The 16,414-nt window shown below is 36.1% G+C and overlaps 1 protein-coding gene across 1 annotated transcript; it reads left to right on the top strand.

Annotated features, from left to right (window-relative positions):
- Positions 1–9,016: 9,016 nt before the first annotated feature.
- On the top strand, positions 9,017–12,332 carry LOC140165426 (uncharacterized). The gene is made up of 3 exons (XM_072188731.1): positions 9,017–9,216; positions 9,997–10,272; positions 10,700–12,332. Exons 2-3 carry the CDS (start codon positions 9,998–10,000, stop codon positions 11,763–11,765), a joined length of 1,341 nt encoding a protein of 446 aa, XP_072044832.1. The 5' UTR covers positions 9,017–9,216; position 9,997; the 3' UTR covers positions 11,766–12,332.
- The last annotated feature ends 4,082 nt before the right edge of the window (positions 12,333–16,414 follow it).

A 16,414-nucleotide genomic window follows, 5' to 3' on the forward strand; every position in this document is an offset into this window, starting at 1 on the left:
CAGCTCTGAAGTCCATACTACCCCTATGGAAGACATGAGTATGTATTTGAAATGAGGTTACCTGAATGGGTGATTCCATTTGAATTGAAATCTACACCCACTGTATGAGAGATTAAGGTCATTTCTTCCATAGGGTGTGAGGATTTCAAATGAAATTGCCCAATTTCAGGAAGACTTCATACGTGGAAAAGAAAAGCACCTTGATTTGAAAAAGCAGAAAGGTCCATTATGATGTAGTTGGTAACCTATATGCAGAGTCACAAATTGTGTGTAATTGAAATTACAAAATATGTACAGTGCACATGCATTATTGTTGAAAACAAGCATGAGCAGCATTGCAAATTTAGCATAGTGTGATACACAGGGATCCCACTCTTTTTGTTGGAAAGGATGTAACCATATTTCTTGGTAATCAAGATGCAAGTCTCAACTTGTTCTTGGGTAGTGTCAAGACCCCATGTTTTGAGCTCATAACTCCAACTAGGTTGTGGCCCACTGATTGGGAACCCCTGGTGTAAAGCTTTTAAATGCTTTGAAAAAAGTGTGTGTTGCAGATTGAACTGCCAAGTATGCCTTGATATTAATGATCTTCCATAGTTTTTTTTGCCAGATGCATAATGCTTTGTATCTTAGGCTTCTTGTGATTTGACTCAGAATGTGTCTTGTGTTAGCATTCTCACTGTGAGCCAAAATTTTATGGGTGTAAAATATATAATTAATCAAAAATGAAATATTTGAAGTAGACATGGGCTCGAATGAAACAAAAAACAACAGATATTTGTTTGTAGTGTATGAACGCAATGTGACACAATCTGATCCTATCAGACGAAAGTCGGGAGAAGTGAAATGGAGATATGTGACCTGCTGCCAAGAAATGAGTTAGTAGTATCGAGGCATCCTGGCTGCCCAGTTGATGCGCACCTGTACAAGCTGTTAATACATGTACATTCTATTGGCTTGAACAGGTGCATGTGAAACAAAGAACAACGCTGCACAGCCAGGACGTCTCGAAACTACCAACTTGCGATTTTACACTCATTTTGTGGTAGTAGGTCACATATAGTCAAAAATAAGGAGCAAAAAAAACCCGTAAAAGAATAGACCTATAAAAAGTGTATAACTTTGCAAGCAAGTATGCCAGGGACAAATGGGTTTGATCTTCAGTAAGCATAAATACTGAGCAAGTTAGTAAGGGATGAAATCAAAACTTTACTGGCGGTTGACAGCCGGTTCGGCCCGGTTCCATCCAGTTTCCATTGTTTAAAACAAAAGAAACTGGGCGGAACTGGACGGAATCCCTAATGGTAATAACTTAATTGTCAAATTGTCCTTCTTCGGTCTGAATGGATCAGATCATGTCACAATTGTAAAGGATATTGAGACTTAAAGAATACCAACTCTGATGGTTATGGTAAATCAATCATATTGGTTTGTCATGCATGGAGACTAAAATAGTGTACCTATAACGATATCAAATGAAAAGTTCTTCAAGGTTGAGTGTTATAAAAGTTTGCGCATAGCACTTAATTAGCGACTTGGCGGGTATTATTAGCACAATGCATTACATAAAGACAAAGAAACGTACACTTTAAATTGAAGCTTACAGGTGCATGGTGAAATAATCCAGAGGGACATGCAAACATGGCGAAGTTGGTATTCTTTGGGTCTAACCTCTTTGATAATGATACTTTTTTCCCTCCCTGTTATGATCTGAGACTAGTATCAGGTATACTATACTCAGGTTATGATAGCAGTTGGTATATTGATCAAATAATACAGGGTAAGAACTTTGGAAGGTCATGGTTTTTTTTTATACAGAAATTTGTGTTGAGTTATACATTTGCTCGTTCTCACACTTGTTGCATTGTTGTGTAAATAGGCACATTGTATTAATGTATATGTGCACATTCCATAAAACTTGTATATGAAGCAATATATTAATACACGCATAGAACCACAGCCAATCAGAAAAGATGTTTGAAAATATGCGGAGTGTATTAAAAGTGATTAATTGTACTCCACTTCCTATGTGCATGTTTGCAAACAAGTGTATCACATAGGATTTATTCATTTTTCCTTTGAGGTGGATGCATTTATTTTGATAATTTTCAGTGACAAAATAGCAAAAATTGTGGTTTTTGTTTTGGAGTGTATGAATTAGGTTAAAACTGCAAATAACTTGTTGGTCATGCAAGAAATGAGACAAATCACCGCACTTGTCCAGTCAGACTCATGCCTTTCATGCTTCAATATCTCGGTGACCGGATGGGATTACGTGGATTTGTTTAATTATTTCTCTCTCAACAAGTAATGGCATGAAAATTTCTCTCTGATGGTCTCTTTGCATTTCAGCTCCCAGTTCCAAGATCCAAACTTCCAACCCTGAGAATTAGGATATCTCTTCTGTTATAGTTCGAAATGATAATAATTCAATTGTCAAAATTTCATACTTTGATCTGTGTGAACAAGATCATGTCAAATGTAACCATCCACCACTACCCAGTGTAAAGTCGCCAGTGCTTGTTCAGAGATATTGACTAACGAAGCTTACAAAAATCAATAGAAAACAAAGGAATTTCAAGAGCAATATTGGCTTTCTGAGCACCTATTTCTCAAGCAATTATATTGACAAGTGATATATCACTTTAAAGCTTGTTTTAAAGAGATTTCAACTCAAAATTGCGACTTTAAACTAGGTTCGTCGTGGATGTTCACAAATGATGATGCATGATGTAGTAAATGTATCAGTATATAGTTGAATGTTCTGTTTGCATTTTACCATTGGTTGCAAAATGTCTATTTTAGGGAGCGAGTTGGCGCAGCGATTGTTCCCTCGCCTTGCACCACTGAAGTCCCGGGTTCAAGCCATGGCTGTTCCCAAGGACTGTATGTGCACTCTTGTTTATCCCAGTCCATGCTTGCTCTCACAAATTTCTCCAGGATCTCAGGTTTTATCCTGCATTCCAAATTGGTGATTAGTTGTTTGGTTATCAAAAGCCTTCCCTCACCCAATGGAATTTGGGAGCTGCATTTATCACCTTATTCCCATATACTAATTAGCAGTTGCAACAAAGCGGCATTTTTTCAAGACATATTTCTGTCGCTTGATCGGAAAAACAATTGCTGATATATCGATTTGAGTTTACCACTGATTTATCTCTGAAAATTATGTTTAATTATATGCCTTTATATTACAATTATTTGCCTAAAACAATATGTATATTCTATAATCTATATAATTTATTACTGTTATTACATTACCTTCATAATTCTAGTCTTTCAAATGTTATGTTTATTTTCCAGCATTATAATTCATTCCTACTTTGTATGCGCCTTGATATAATCAATTTATATAATATGTTACATGCAAATACTATATTTATGCAAATTTATGTGTATTCAAATGCAAAAACATTAATGATATTGTTTAATACCCTCTTACCCAGTATGTTTCTCAAAATATGTATGATATAAATCACCCACCACCTTTTTGTTTATCCACCTATCAGGCTATTCCAGTCGAAATCCATACACCCCTATGAAAGATATGACCTTAATCTCAGGTGGTGTCGATTTCAAGTGAACCCATTTAAAATTCTCACTCCCTATGTGGGAGATTAATGTCATGTCTTCCTTAGGTGGTGTATGGATTTCAACTGGAATAGCCTTATTGATATTGTAATCAGCATTATTATACACAATACCATTGTAATCATTATTGTTATATTCATATGGATATTTTAATTTCTTTTTAGAATAGACTTCTTTCATATTATTTGTCACCTCTGGACCAAAATAAGTCATTTACATGTATAGGGCAAACAGATTCAGATTCAACTTTATTTAGCTACGGAGGGCCCACTTCAACCTTAGGTTCTTCTTCCTTGGGGCTGTGGAAACAGATTCTCAGTTGAACTTTTGTAAACAAAAATATGAATCACATTCTGGACTTGCCAACAATTTTTTGGTAACGTTACTTGCGGCTTGTTTATTTGGTCTTCATCAGACTGCAGAGACTAATTGATTGATAGTTTAGTCATGTGATCGACGAGGAAGTTGTTTCACAGTAGGGTCCCAGGAAACAGTAACCCCCCAGCTTATCAAGTGCTGGCTGCTCGGCTCTTTCTCTGATGACTTCTTTGGAAGTAAGCTGAGTAGTTTCTCTTCATTTCTCTGCAAACCAAGTTTGGTTAATGAGGCTGATTACTGAAATCAAATTTGTTCACTTTCAAGTTTATTATTATGGTGACGATGAATTTCATAATTTCAATTTGACTGATCAAAGAAATTGGACCCAAAGAGAGCTGACTCAGAATTGACTGTGTGCAATGCCAAGATAAATCCACCGTATTGGTTTATCGCCCATGGAGTCCTTGAAAATGAAATAAATTAAGTGATTGCGATTTCCAAACGTAGGTATCGAACGTCTGTGCAATCTATTCAAAATCACTCTCATGTGACAGAATTTTAGATTGCACGGGCGTTTGATACCTACATTTGGAAATCGCAATCTCTCTAGTGTTTCCTTTATTCCATCCGGCTACGGCGGTCACAAATTTTCTCCATCCACTGCAGTCCATGGCTTATGTACAGATAACAACTAGTTGTAGCATATTGTCAGACTCTGTATGTAAGACAAATAGGATGTTCTTTGTCGACCTGGTGTCATTTTGCCATGTGATGGTGTGTAAAGGACATACTTTCTACAAGGCTTTTCCTCTAGCATCTTGAGTATATGTGTCCAAGAAAACATTGCTGTTGCAACTTCACAAGAGTTATTAAGAGGCTCAGTTGTTATTGGTAGCATAGATCTTGGCATTTCTGACATGGTTGATGTACTTAAGATAGTCAGGGATGTGAGAGACCAGATATTTATCTGATTTCAGATATTTTTTTTTTTAACTTTCAGATATATTTCTACACTTGTTGTGTACAAAAGTATGTATAGTTTAAATAATTTCAGATTTTAAAAGCTAAAAACAGATATTTTTTCAAAGACACACTCTCAGGCCTGGATAGTGTACCTCTGGCATAATCTGCAAAAGCTGATCTCAAACGATCATTTGTGTCTATCAGCGTGAGTGTAACTAAGGTTTGCATGTGTAGCACCTACACACATTAAACACAATGTAGTACTCACACAATACAAACAAACACACACTTCAAATTGAAGTATACAGGCACATGAAGAAATAATCCAGAGGTACATTATTTGCCCTCCATGAGTGACACACAAACATGGTGGAGTAGGTACTCTTTGGATCTTATCTCTATGGTCTGAATAGAAATAATGTGCAATTGAATTTTTGTCCTTTGTTTTTGTGTGTTCTATCCCATAATGTGTTACTTTTGTTTTTCTTGCTTTTCTTTCTTTTTTATTATTATGCTTTGATACTTTGACAATTTGCTTGGGGAGTTTTTGAAACTTTATATGTGACATGATCAAGGGGAATGAGTAACATGTTGACCCTGGTCGAAAATGAGTTTTGTATATGTTTCTAAACAGAACATTTAGAGCTTTCAGAAACTGAAAACCCCTTGCAAGTTGATACAGCTTTTCTTTGCGAAGTTACATCATCTTATCAATCGCTAAAAACAATAGAAAGCAAAAGAATTTTAACACTTTCTTTGCCAATAGCTCAAAATCAATGTTAGCGACATCCGACTCATTCCCCTTGATCGTGTCACATATTGATATCAGTCATTTTACGAAGGAGTCACGAAAAAAAAAAAATGATTAATTAATATGTTGGATGGCTCGTTAAAGTTGCTGATAATTGTAACCAATATATTGTGTAAGTATAGCATAATAGGCATTTTTTTTAATCAGATGAAGTGGAAATAAAGCTGTGTTTAATGGTGCACATGTTTATTTTAGGAGTAAAAGACATCTTGAAATTCTTGTTGATGAATGTTGAAATCATCCGAATCTAGTTTCTAGCTGTTTATTTTTGATGCTTTGAAAATGTAAGAATGGATATTGAGTGTGTGATATGTTAAAGGAATGCAAAATACCTTTTAATAGAAGGGAAGCGGTCTCACTTTTTGGCCTTAAAATTCAAATGTGTGCTGCTTTGTATTCTATATTTGGGTGTCATTATCAAGACTTAATCTTGCTTAAGATTTGTATATAGTGTTAATATTTTGTTTATAATGAGACCAAGAGATTGAATTATTTTGTTATGGTAACTGTTGGCAGACCAATGGCATGGTATTGGTAAGAGTATAATATTGAGTTTGTTTAATTATTACCCAAACTTTTAAGTTCAAAAGTTTTATATCCACCTGAAACTTTAAAAGTTTGTATCCACCTCAATGATGGCATATCATTGAACCTAATTACAAAATAAAATAAATTACTTAACAGTAGAAAATTTTATCCCCATTTGCCGTTGAAGTGATGTAATAATCGGATTAACTACCATAGCAATAGGTGAAAACAATTTTTGTATATATCGCCCTGCACTACAAGCAGGTTGCACTCATCACCCGTGTCTGTCTGCAATCATAGATTGAATACAATACTACTCTTGTCAAAGATACTAATCTTACAGGTGCGAGTGATCAGCATGATATGAATATTCTATAGAATTACGGTCCAAGTCTTTATCCCTGCTCTTTGACATCTATGGCTCAATGCTGAGGTACCGATTAATCCGATTATCAAATCACTTCAACGGCAAATAGCTGCTGTGTAAATGATTGCTATTAAATAGCATAGGACTTAGCAGCACAAAGACATATGTCCATAAGCTGCCTTGTATTTGTGTCAAATTCAGTGACATTAAGATATAACATTCATTTTAATGATTGGAGTTATGTCTTTGTGCCACCGAGCTGTATACTAATGCACAGTGGCTAATGGACATATGCCTTTGTGCCGCTGATCCTATGGCTATCTATCAGTAGATGCAATCATTCATAAGACATGTAATGGAGATACATCTTTTTACCGCTGAGCCATTAAAATATTGAGCTATTCCATTTGAAATTCACACTCCCTGATGATGACACTGCTATCTCATTTTGGTAAATCCAAGGGGAAATTCTTGCACATTTTAGCTGAAAACTAGAAATGTTGAAATCCAGTTATTCCATTTGGGAATATTTGTTTGTACACCAAGATCTTGCATTCCTTTTGCATCATTTTGGTAAATTGTTGGATTTGGAATGTCAAAAACTGTTAAATTTAATTGGAATTCCAAAATGATCCTCAAGGGGTGTAGATTTCAAATGGAACAGCTTGTGTAATAGTGGGTTTATATTGGGATATTCCAGTTGAAATCCATACACCCCCCATGGAAGACATGGTCTAAAATGTGATTTTGAAATCAGGATTACCTGAATGGGTGATGATTTAAAATCTACACTCCTTGTGTGCTGGGTTATTAAGGTTATTTCTTTCAAAAGGGGTGTATGTTTGGATATATGTATGTATTACAGCCCAGTGACATTGATTAAAATAACAGCATTACATATGTATTGAATTTGTGTTCAAACTTGTTACATTGTAGCATTCCAATATGTATCAGAATGATGATAATAATAAATGCATTCTTAACAAAAACAAAAGTATAAACAGCAGTGTCCTGTGTTTTTTATTTTGATTAGATTTGATTTGTTTTGAGTTTACAACCGTGGATAAAACAAGAAAGCCGCTATTGAAGCTTTTTTTTTGTCCTTTTTTATACCGGGTTACCTCGCTACACTTTTCAAAAGTAACTGCAAGAGACATATACAGGTATGGCTCTCTATACACAGGACTGGCTGCTTAAAAACATTCCCTCCAAAGGAAGGAGTACTTTCATGACCCATTTATCCAATTCTAAATGAACCATGGGGGAGAGCAGAAGTCTGAATTTAATCTGCATATGTTTCCAAATAATTTCAGACTCCCCCCTTCAATATCCAAGCAAATGTCCACTGCTGGGAATTGAACTAAGGACGTCATACACCAAAAGCCAAGCTCTGCTTTTGGGTTATTTGTTTTGTAATAACATTACACCCCTGTAAAACTATTTTATTTAGTAAAATATCAAGCTATAAGTCACAAATTGCTCAGGCTTTTGCCTGAATTCAGGCAGTTTTGTTGTCCAAAGATACACATTTTTATTATTTTTTTTTCAGCTTGTTTTGGGCTTTTAAAGGCAGAATTCATACGCTTTTTCAGGCAGTTTTCAAAAAAGCCATTCTCATGCCTGGTGGCTATCCTGGATTCTATTTATAAATTTGCCAGACTGTGTCACAGACTACCCATTTCTGTTAACAACCATGATGTTGGTAATATATCCAGGGTAACATTCTATTGTTTATTTGTGTGGGGTTTTTTTTGCTATGATTTTGCCTGTGGTTAATATACAAAAAATTAGTCCTGTCAGATAGAAATACTTTCTATTTCACCATGCATTCCACAGTCGTCATTAAATCAGATGAACCGTGATTGTACATGTACTTGCAACACTAAAATAGTGAACATTTATCTGTGCATAATTGCATATTTATTTGTTTTGTCTTATAATAATAAAGATAATAAAGAAACATTTAATAAAAGATAATAAGTGAACAAATTATGCTTACATAATGGAATAAATTGCAGCAAAATTGAACTTTCTTCCATTTTGTTGTTTTATGGAAATAAACTAGAGTGGCATAATTGTTGCATTTATATTTTTCTGATGCATGTACCAGAATGTAAATATGGGTGCAGAAAGAGGAAGTGTAGACAATTATTAGGTGCCATCAAAAAAGGGGAAAACAAGATTTTAAAAATAATGAAATAAATTAAATATAAGCAATATAACAACAACATGAAGGAAACAAAATATATACTCATAGCCTTGACTTATTATATAGGCCTAAGCAAATTGCAATTTCAATCATAGCTGCAAAAATATAATGCATCTTCACACTTGCGAAAATATTGAGTTGTCACCATAAAAGTTACTAAACAGAAGTTTGTCTTTTGTCTATTGTGTATTCAACCATTAAGTTAAATGCACTTCATGGACCCGAGTTATTTGCAGTATGACTATACGTGTTGCTATGAAACTATTTCTACATTAGCAGAAAGTTAGAAACTGCAAGTTATGTTAAGGAAGATTAAGAAAGCCACATATTTGTAGTTTGTACCATTTAGTAGCTGACAGGTTGCACTGAAGCGAGAACTGTATAACAACAATTTGACCAACTGCAAGGAATACATACAAGATAATGCAGGTTAGTGTCCAGGTATAGTAAAACTTTTAAGTATTAAACAAGTTTTTTTGTCATTGTTGCATGTTGGTAGAATTGAAATGGTTGTGGTGTGTTCTATGTGTCCTGTTAATGAGAACAAAACTTTGCATTTGGGGTGAGTACTATTTGTGGTAAAGTGTCCCAGAACTTATGTAGCTTTATGTCAAGTAACATTACTGATTTGGTGTAGCCAACTTTTGTAGGTTTAGTAGGAGCCAGCAAATGGTCCCATAAAGCAACAACTGAAAAAGGGGACATTTCAAGTGGCACAAATGGCATAAGTGTACTTTTATTAGTCCTACTTTCAATAATTCTAAGGCCATTGCATTTGCATGCCATTTTGAATAATGAGATATATTATATTATATATTACATGCATACATGTACAAAATATGCATAATGTCATGTATCCTAATGGGCTGCACTATGATATGTACCAACAAGTAGCAATTGAAAGGTTATATAAGCAGGCAACGCCATCAAGGAAGGAGGTAAGGTAGAAATCCATACACCCTCTATATAGCCTACATAGCCTTAATATCACACAGGCATAGGCTTAAATTCCAGGGAATGGGTGGATAAATCACCAGAATATTTTGATACAGGCCCCCTAATGCACTAGTCTAATAAAGGATTTAAGCTATGTTCCATAAGTACTCAAAAGTAGCACTGTATTTGGGTTTTAGTTTTTCACAAATTATTGCATTAGATTTTTTGCGATGGATTTCATTTCTAAATTTAACTTAATTCTAAACCACACAGGATGGGTAATTCACCATCTGCTTCCAGACGCCACAACAGTACAAGAAAGAAGGAAAAGAAAGTAACACAGAATGTGGAACAAAGGAGAGATGATCCAGAGAAGATCAAAAAAGACGAAGAAAATGTATCCAATGCACAAGCAGTTGATAACAATGTTAGCAAGACAGAACCTCAAAAATCAACTGACAAGCAGCCCTCATTTCAATTGTTACCAGAACTTGTACTCGTACACATTTTCTCTTTTCTAACAGTCAGTGAGAAATGTGTGGTGGCCGGGTAAGTATTTGTACAAAATAAGAGGACTTTGACATGCAGTGGCGTAGCGCGAGTCATTCTATGGGAGGGGGAAGTACCGACCGTGATTGGGGGAACCAGATCTGATGGGGGGGGGGGGGGGGGCACAGGCCATTTTTTTGGCAATTTCATATGGGAATTTCTAAATTTTCAAATCAATTGACCCCCCCTGCAACTCCTGTGACACTATGCCACTGGACTTTGATCAAACAAAAATTGGTATAAAATGACTAACCTTGTGCCACATGTATTGTTGACCTTAATTGGAGTCTATTGCGATAACATCACCAATAATATTTTCAAACCTTGTTTTTTTTTCATTAACATTCTGTAATTTATCTGCAAGAAAATGCATGTTAAAAGTAACAACAATATTTATTAATGATATTTGATTTTTTTTTTCTTCAAGGCTTTGCAGGGCCTGGAACGCAGCTGTACGAGACAAACAAATATGGAAGTCTTTCACATTTGCCTACAACAAATCTAAATTCAACAAGAGGTTGAGTCGTTATATTCCATCAAGTGTTCCCGATTTCTTCACAGCATACATTGGAGAGCATCTCATCACATGTACCTATGATAACATCCCAGAATCAGTCATCATGCATCTGAAAAAATACTGTCCCAATCTGAAAAGCTTATCCATAACAAATTACACCGGATGCTACCGTACTTGTAGCACAAACCACAGGCGTATCAACAAAGGCTGCGTTAGTGCCATAGAAATAGACCTGTCTAATCTGCCGTCGTCTCTAGAGGAACTTCAACTGAAACTTGATGTTGCTTCAATTACATCCAGATCCAGTATAGCTTTTGACACTTCTGAACGCTTCTTCATGCTGTTTGAAAATCTAAGCGATAATAAGTTTCCCAAATTGAAGAAGTTGACCCTGTGTGAAGCAACAATTGGAGATGGTGAACTAGCTTTGCTATCAAAATTTACGAATCTCGCATATCTTCATCTTGAAAGTGGGATTTTCAGTGTTTCTGATGTCGCCATAAGAATGTCAGCTTTATTACAAGCTTTGTCAGAGTTGACACATTTAGAGTTTCTCACCTCTCCTCGAAATGATTTCAAGTACGAAGATCTTGCAAACGTGATCAAAGAGCATGCCAAGAAGTTGACTCATTTAAAGATCAGTTGTCCACAATTCAGTGTTTTCCCATTAGATGATTACAAGCCAGCATTGTACATTCTAGCAACTATTCCAACTCTTCACACATTTGCTGTTTGCGTGAACCACAATGTCGGAATTTTCAATGTCCTGCAGAATATTTGTGATGTCCTGCCACAAAATTGTCATCTCATTCTTAATGTATGCCGGGGTTATCCTACAACATATGATACAGACATTCTAAAAGCAGTTGAGCTGTATCGGCCAGATCTTCAGATAGCATACTTGGATGTATACTGGAAGGAATTTGCGTCTTTGCCTGTAGACCAAAAGGTTGTGGGGCTTCGACTTGTGTTCTAATTGATACAATATGTGATTGGACACTACGAATGAGCCGTAAGTTCGGCAAATTGTATTCTGAAATACAGTGCAAAATGTGTGTGAAGGTCGTATTTATAGGTGTTTCATTTAGGCGCGACATGTTCCTCATTTGATAGCGTTTAAACCAATCAATAATCCCATTGAAAAGGATAATAATCTTCTACATTATAGAATCATTAAATAGCTCTTTGTTTGCTTTGGCTAAATCCTGTTCAAGTGGTGGGTTACAATTGCATTGTATTTTGTCTAGGTATGTATAACCAACAATAACAATGAGAGGACATTCCTGAACCTTGTTGACTTTATGACCAGCAATGTGGAAAAAGAGATACATGTAGAACCGAAATAAAGGTACCATTTTGTTGAAGGAGCAGAGTTCAACAAACCATAACCCCGCTTCTGGATATCGTTTGAAGTCAAATGATATATACTATTTTAAAGCTTATGATATATATCTTCTAAACACAAAATAAAACAAAATTGACCGGGGGCCGACTTTACAGCTGATTCGTAGTGTCCAGTCACATATTAACCATTGACATGTATCAAAAGGACATGAAAACTCCAGAGAATGACATTGGTTAAATATAAACACCTTTGGTACTTTTTGGTACTGATAATTTAGCTATCTATAATTGCTGATACCATTATTGATAAAGAGGCTATCTACTGCTGATACTTATATTTAGGATGCAGATATTGAGAAGTAATTCATTGGGAGCCTTATTTCACCCTTATACAGATGAGCACTCCATTATAATGCCTCTTTAAAGGTGTCTCAGGAAGTATTTCTTGAGCTGCATATCTCCTTGTCTTGGGTAGGCATCAAACAATTCTCTGAGGTCTCTGGACTTAGAACCAGACTCTGGTGGGTCTATTGCAAGTGCGATATTGATAAAATATCTAAGATACTGTTGCAATGATAAGGTATTGACGAAGTACCTAGCAAACACAGATATTATTTTTGTAACTCTTTTTAGACAACATTTCAAATTTTGGGGTTATATCAAGGCCATGAAAACATTTTTAAACAGTCATATTGTTTGAAAAATGTTATTGTGATATTGATGAAGTAGCTATCTACTTTTGATACTGGTATCTACTACTGATGAGGTAGCTATCTGCTGCTGATACTTGTATTGATGAAGTAGTTGTCTACTGCTGATACTGGTATTGATGAAACAGTAATCTACTGCTGATACTAGTATGAAGCAGCTATCTTCTTCTGATACTGGTATTGATGACATATCTATCTACTGCTGATACTGGTATTGATGAAGTATCTACCAACTGCTGATACTGGTATTGATGAAGTAACTGGTGATACTGGTATTGATGAAGTAGCCATCTATTGCTAGCTACTGCTGATACTGGTATTGATGAAGTAGCTATCTACTGCTGATACTGGTGTTGATGAAGTAGCTGTCTACTGCAGATACTGGTATTGATGAAGTAGCTATCTACTATTGATGCAGGTATTGATGAAGTAGCCATCTATTGTTATATCACTCATACAAAAATTCTAGACAGTTCATTGGTTGATTACCATTTATCATTTTTACCATCACCCTCTCCGTGTGATAGTCTTTACCATCATAGTGCTTTGCCGTGAGTGCGCCTGCGCCAAGCCGTCTTGCTGACTCTTGGACTCGCCGATTTAGTTATGGGGTGGACCCCAAAATGTGAAGTATATCACGGCAAAACAAGGCGTTATGTTGATGAAAAAATGTATTTCCTACCTTAAATAGTATTTTAGTAATAGAATTTATGCATGAGTGATATAAAACAAATATTAACTGTCTTAAATTAGGTAGTAATGGTGAAAAATAATCACTGGTGAAAATGTATTGTTCCATTCCACTGCGCCGTTCCGGCTCGTGGAATGGAACAATCCATCTTTCACCTCATGATTATATTTCGACCATCACACTCATAGACAGTTAATATTTGTATACTAGCTACTGCTGACTGGTATTGATGAAGTAGCTATCTACTGCTGATACTGGTACTTAGTTATCTACTACTGCAGTGATATTGGTATTGATATAGGGTGCTATAGCAGGAGGGTGAAAGTGCATAGGAACAATGACGGAAACTACGTCACGCTATTGTTCGACCTAGGCTACATATTTTTTAACGCATGCGTGTTCGTCAATACAGCTTTAGTCTCCTCCACCTTCGCAACACGGTACGTGGAGTGTCTGGAATCACACTGGCGGCGGAGGAGAATACTAGCTGGTCAGACAGTTTAATTTTATCAAGCATATAATACCTGAACAATCACCGTCATTTGATCGATTTACTAAAGAATATATTGCATATTCAAAATGTAATTTTAATATTGTAAACCTGTAAACTTATATTTGTGTACTAAAGTATAAGGACACGTGAATAAAATCATGTCAAAGATAAAATGGCCGCTAATCGGCCTATTGTCTAGACCTAGGATACATATTCCGAATGAGGGCAGCAGACTAGGATGCTTATCCCTACCTCTAGATCCCTAGCTATAGATGAGTTGATCTCAATGTTTATCAACAAACGTAAAGGACTGGTATATCGATATGCTTGAGCGAACTGCATACAACCACTACATTGTGTAATAGCCTTATTGTGATGTGGTGGGATTTAAAAAAGCACAGGCCCTGAACAAAATATGATGCGCCGGCATACAAGCAGGGAAAAAATGGAAATTGTGATGATGCACAAGCATACTGCCAGGCAGAGAAGATGTAAAGAAAGGAGGGAGAACTGAATTATATCCTTGAGATAATCCAGTAGGTAATCCTGTCGCACCTATTCATAGTCCTTTATTCTCAAGTAGTTACACATCTACTTGAAAGTAGCCTTTGATGTGATGTGTGTTGCCGACTACGGTTGATTAATTTTCACTCAAGAATTGAAACCATATCCAATGTTTCTATAGAGAATCCCTTGAAAGTATGACACGTGTGTGTTAAGTACCTGATGTAGCTCTGAAGGGATACCACACGTGGATACTATTAGAAAGAAATGTAGTTTTGTAAAGATTCCAAAAAAATCCGCCCATTTTGGAACATATATTAATTATTTAGGAGAGTGTTTTAGGATTTTGTTAGAAAAGGGATGATTTTTGATCTATATTTTATTGTTTTATGTATTTTCCTGTCATTTCCTGCAAACCTAATAAAGATATTTTGATAATTGAAAATAGTCTGTATCATAAATCGTAGATGTTGAAAGCGTAACCAAGCGTGCAAAATTATTATTTGCCATGGAACTTCAGTCATATTTTATTTGAAATAAACTGGATGTTAGGATCTGCATGCATGGTATGCATAGTATTGATGGTATACAGACACTGACGTTTCCCTAAAACTAGTAAGCAGCAACTTGTGTATTACACCCGTCATGGGTTCGAACCCTTTTGTTGTATTTTATTGTTCAACCTAAATAGCGGGATTGCTTTTGAATGAGCGGCAATACACATATTTTGTTTGAGGATAGCTGGATCTATCTCCTTTTCTTTACATCTTCTCTGTGCCAGGTAATGACATCAATCAACTCATCTATACTTACTGTAAGGGACTCCCTTGAAGGTTAGGGACTCCAAAGGGGTAAGGGCAGTGGCATCCGCAGGTTTTCAAAAGTGGGGGTGGACTACAGGTCTGGATTCCCTCAACTGTTCAAAATTTATCTCCTTGCTTCACTTACTGACATCAGCTATAGCGGGGGGTGCATCCCAGTGGGTAAGGAAAGTTTTCATCTTTGACAACTTATTTAGTTATTGTGAGGGTAGGAGTAACATAAAACAAGTTGTTGTAATAGGCTGAACAAGAAAGGGTAGGTACATAGGGATTTGTTTCAAAGATACTTTTCCCAGTGCCCATAGAGGTGCTAGAACATTCATCACAGATATCAGTATCATTCAGGAAATGCTGCATTGCTAGGGGCATACCGGAACCACTGAGCCAAGGGGGGAGCAAAATTTTGCAACCATCCCGCTAATACACCACTTAAGTGGCCCATACACATTCAATTTTATTGGGCAATATAAAAGACCCTAGATACAAAATCTACCATTGTGCACTAATGATCGTGTGTACAGTGCATACATTTAAGTGTAGCTTTAAAGTGTAATTTTTTATTATTTGTCAGTTTGACCGAGTCTGATGACCGGCGTCAGTATTGTTTTCTCAGTCAGATATTGCCTTTTGGCAACTTTACTGAGTAACCTGGTAGATGTAGATGTAGACAAGTAATGGTACTCTGGTAGATTTTGAATCTGGGGTCTTTGATATTACCTTGAACCTTAATCAGTCACAATTTTAGGCACTGAAATAATTTGTTGTGCTTTCTGCTTTATTGAGAATTGAATATGTAGTGGAAAAATATAATGGGGGAAGGTCACTGCATTATACAATGCTTTGGGTGATATATACAATGTATTGTTAACTTTACAAACAAGTTATACATGGGCTAATCAAGTTGAAATCCATACACACCCTGTGGAAGGTGCAACCTTAATCTGGCACAAAAAAAAATCTGGCACTCCATTTGAAATCTACACACCCTGTGTGCAAGATTTCGGTCATGTCTTTCATAAGGGGTGTATGAATATCACCTAGAATAGCCCCCTCCATCAAGCT

The sequence above is a fragment of the Amphiura filiformis genome, chromosome 12, assembly GCF_039555335.1.
Source record: "Amphiura filiformis chromosome 12, Afil_fr2py, whole genome shotgun sequence".
NCBI classification, from domain to species: Eukaryota; Metazoa; Echinodermata; class Ophiuroidea; order Amphilepidida; family Amphiuridae; genus Amphiura; species Amphiura filiformis.

What these genes read in the sequence shown, in the direction of transcription:
- LOC140165426 (XM_072188731.1), top strand. Translation starts at nt 9,998, where the DNA reads ATGGGTAATTCACCATCTGCTTCCAGACGCCACAACAGTACAAGAAAG. An exon ending in GAGAAATGTGTGGTGGCCGG is followed by an intron (nt 10,273 to 10,699) that starts GTAAGTATTTGT and finishes TTTTTCTTCAAG; the next exon opens with GCTTTGCAGGGCCTGGAACG.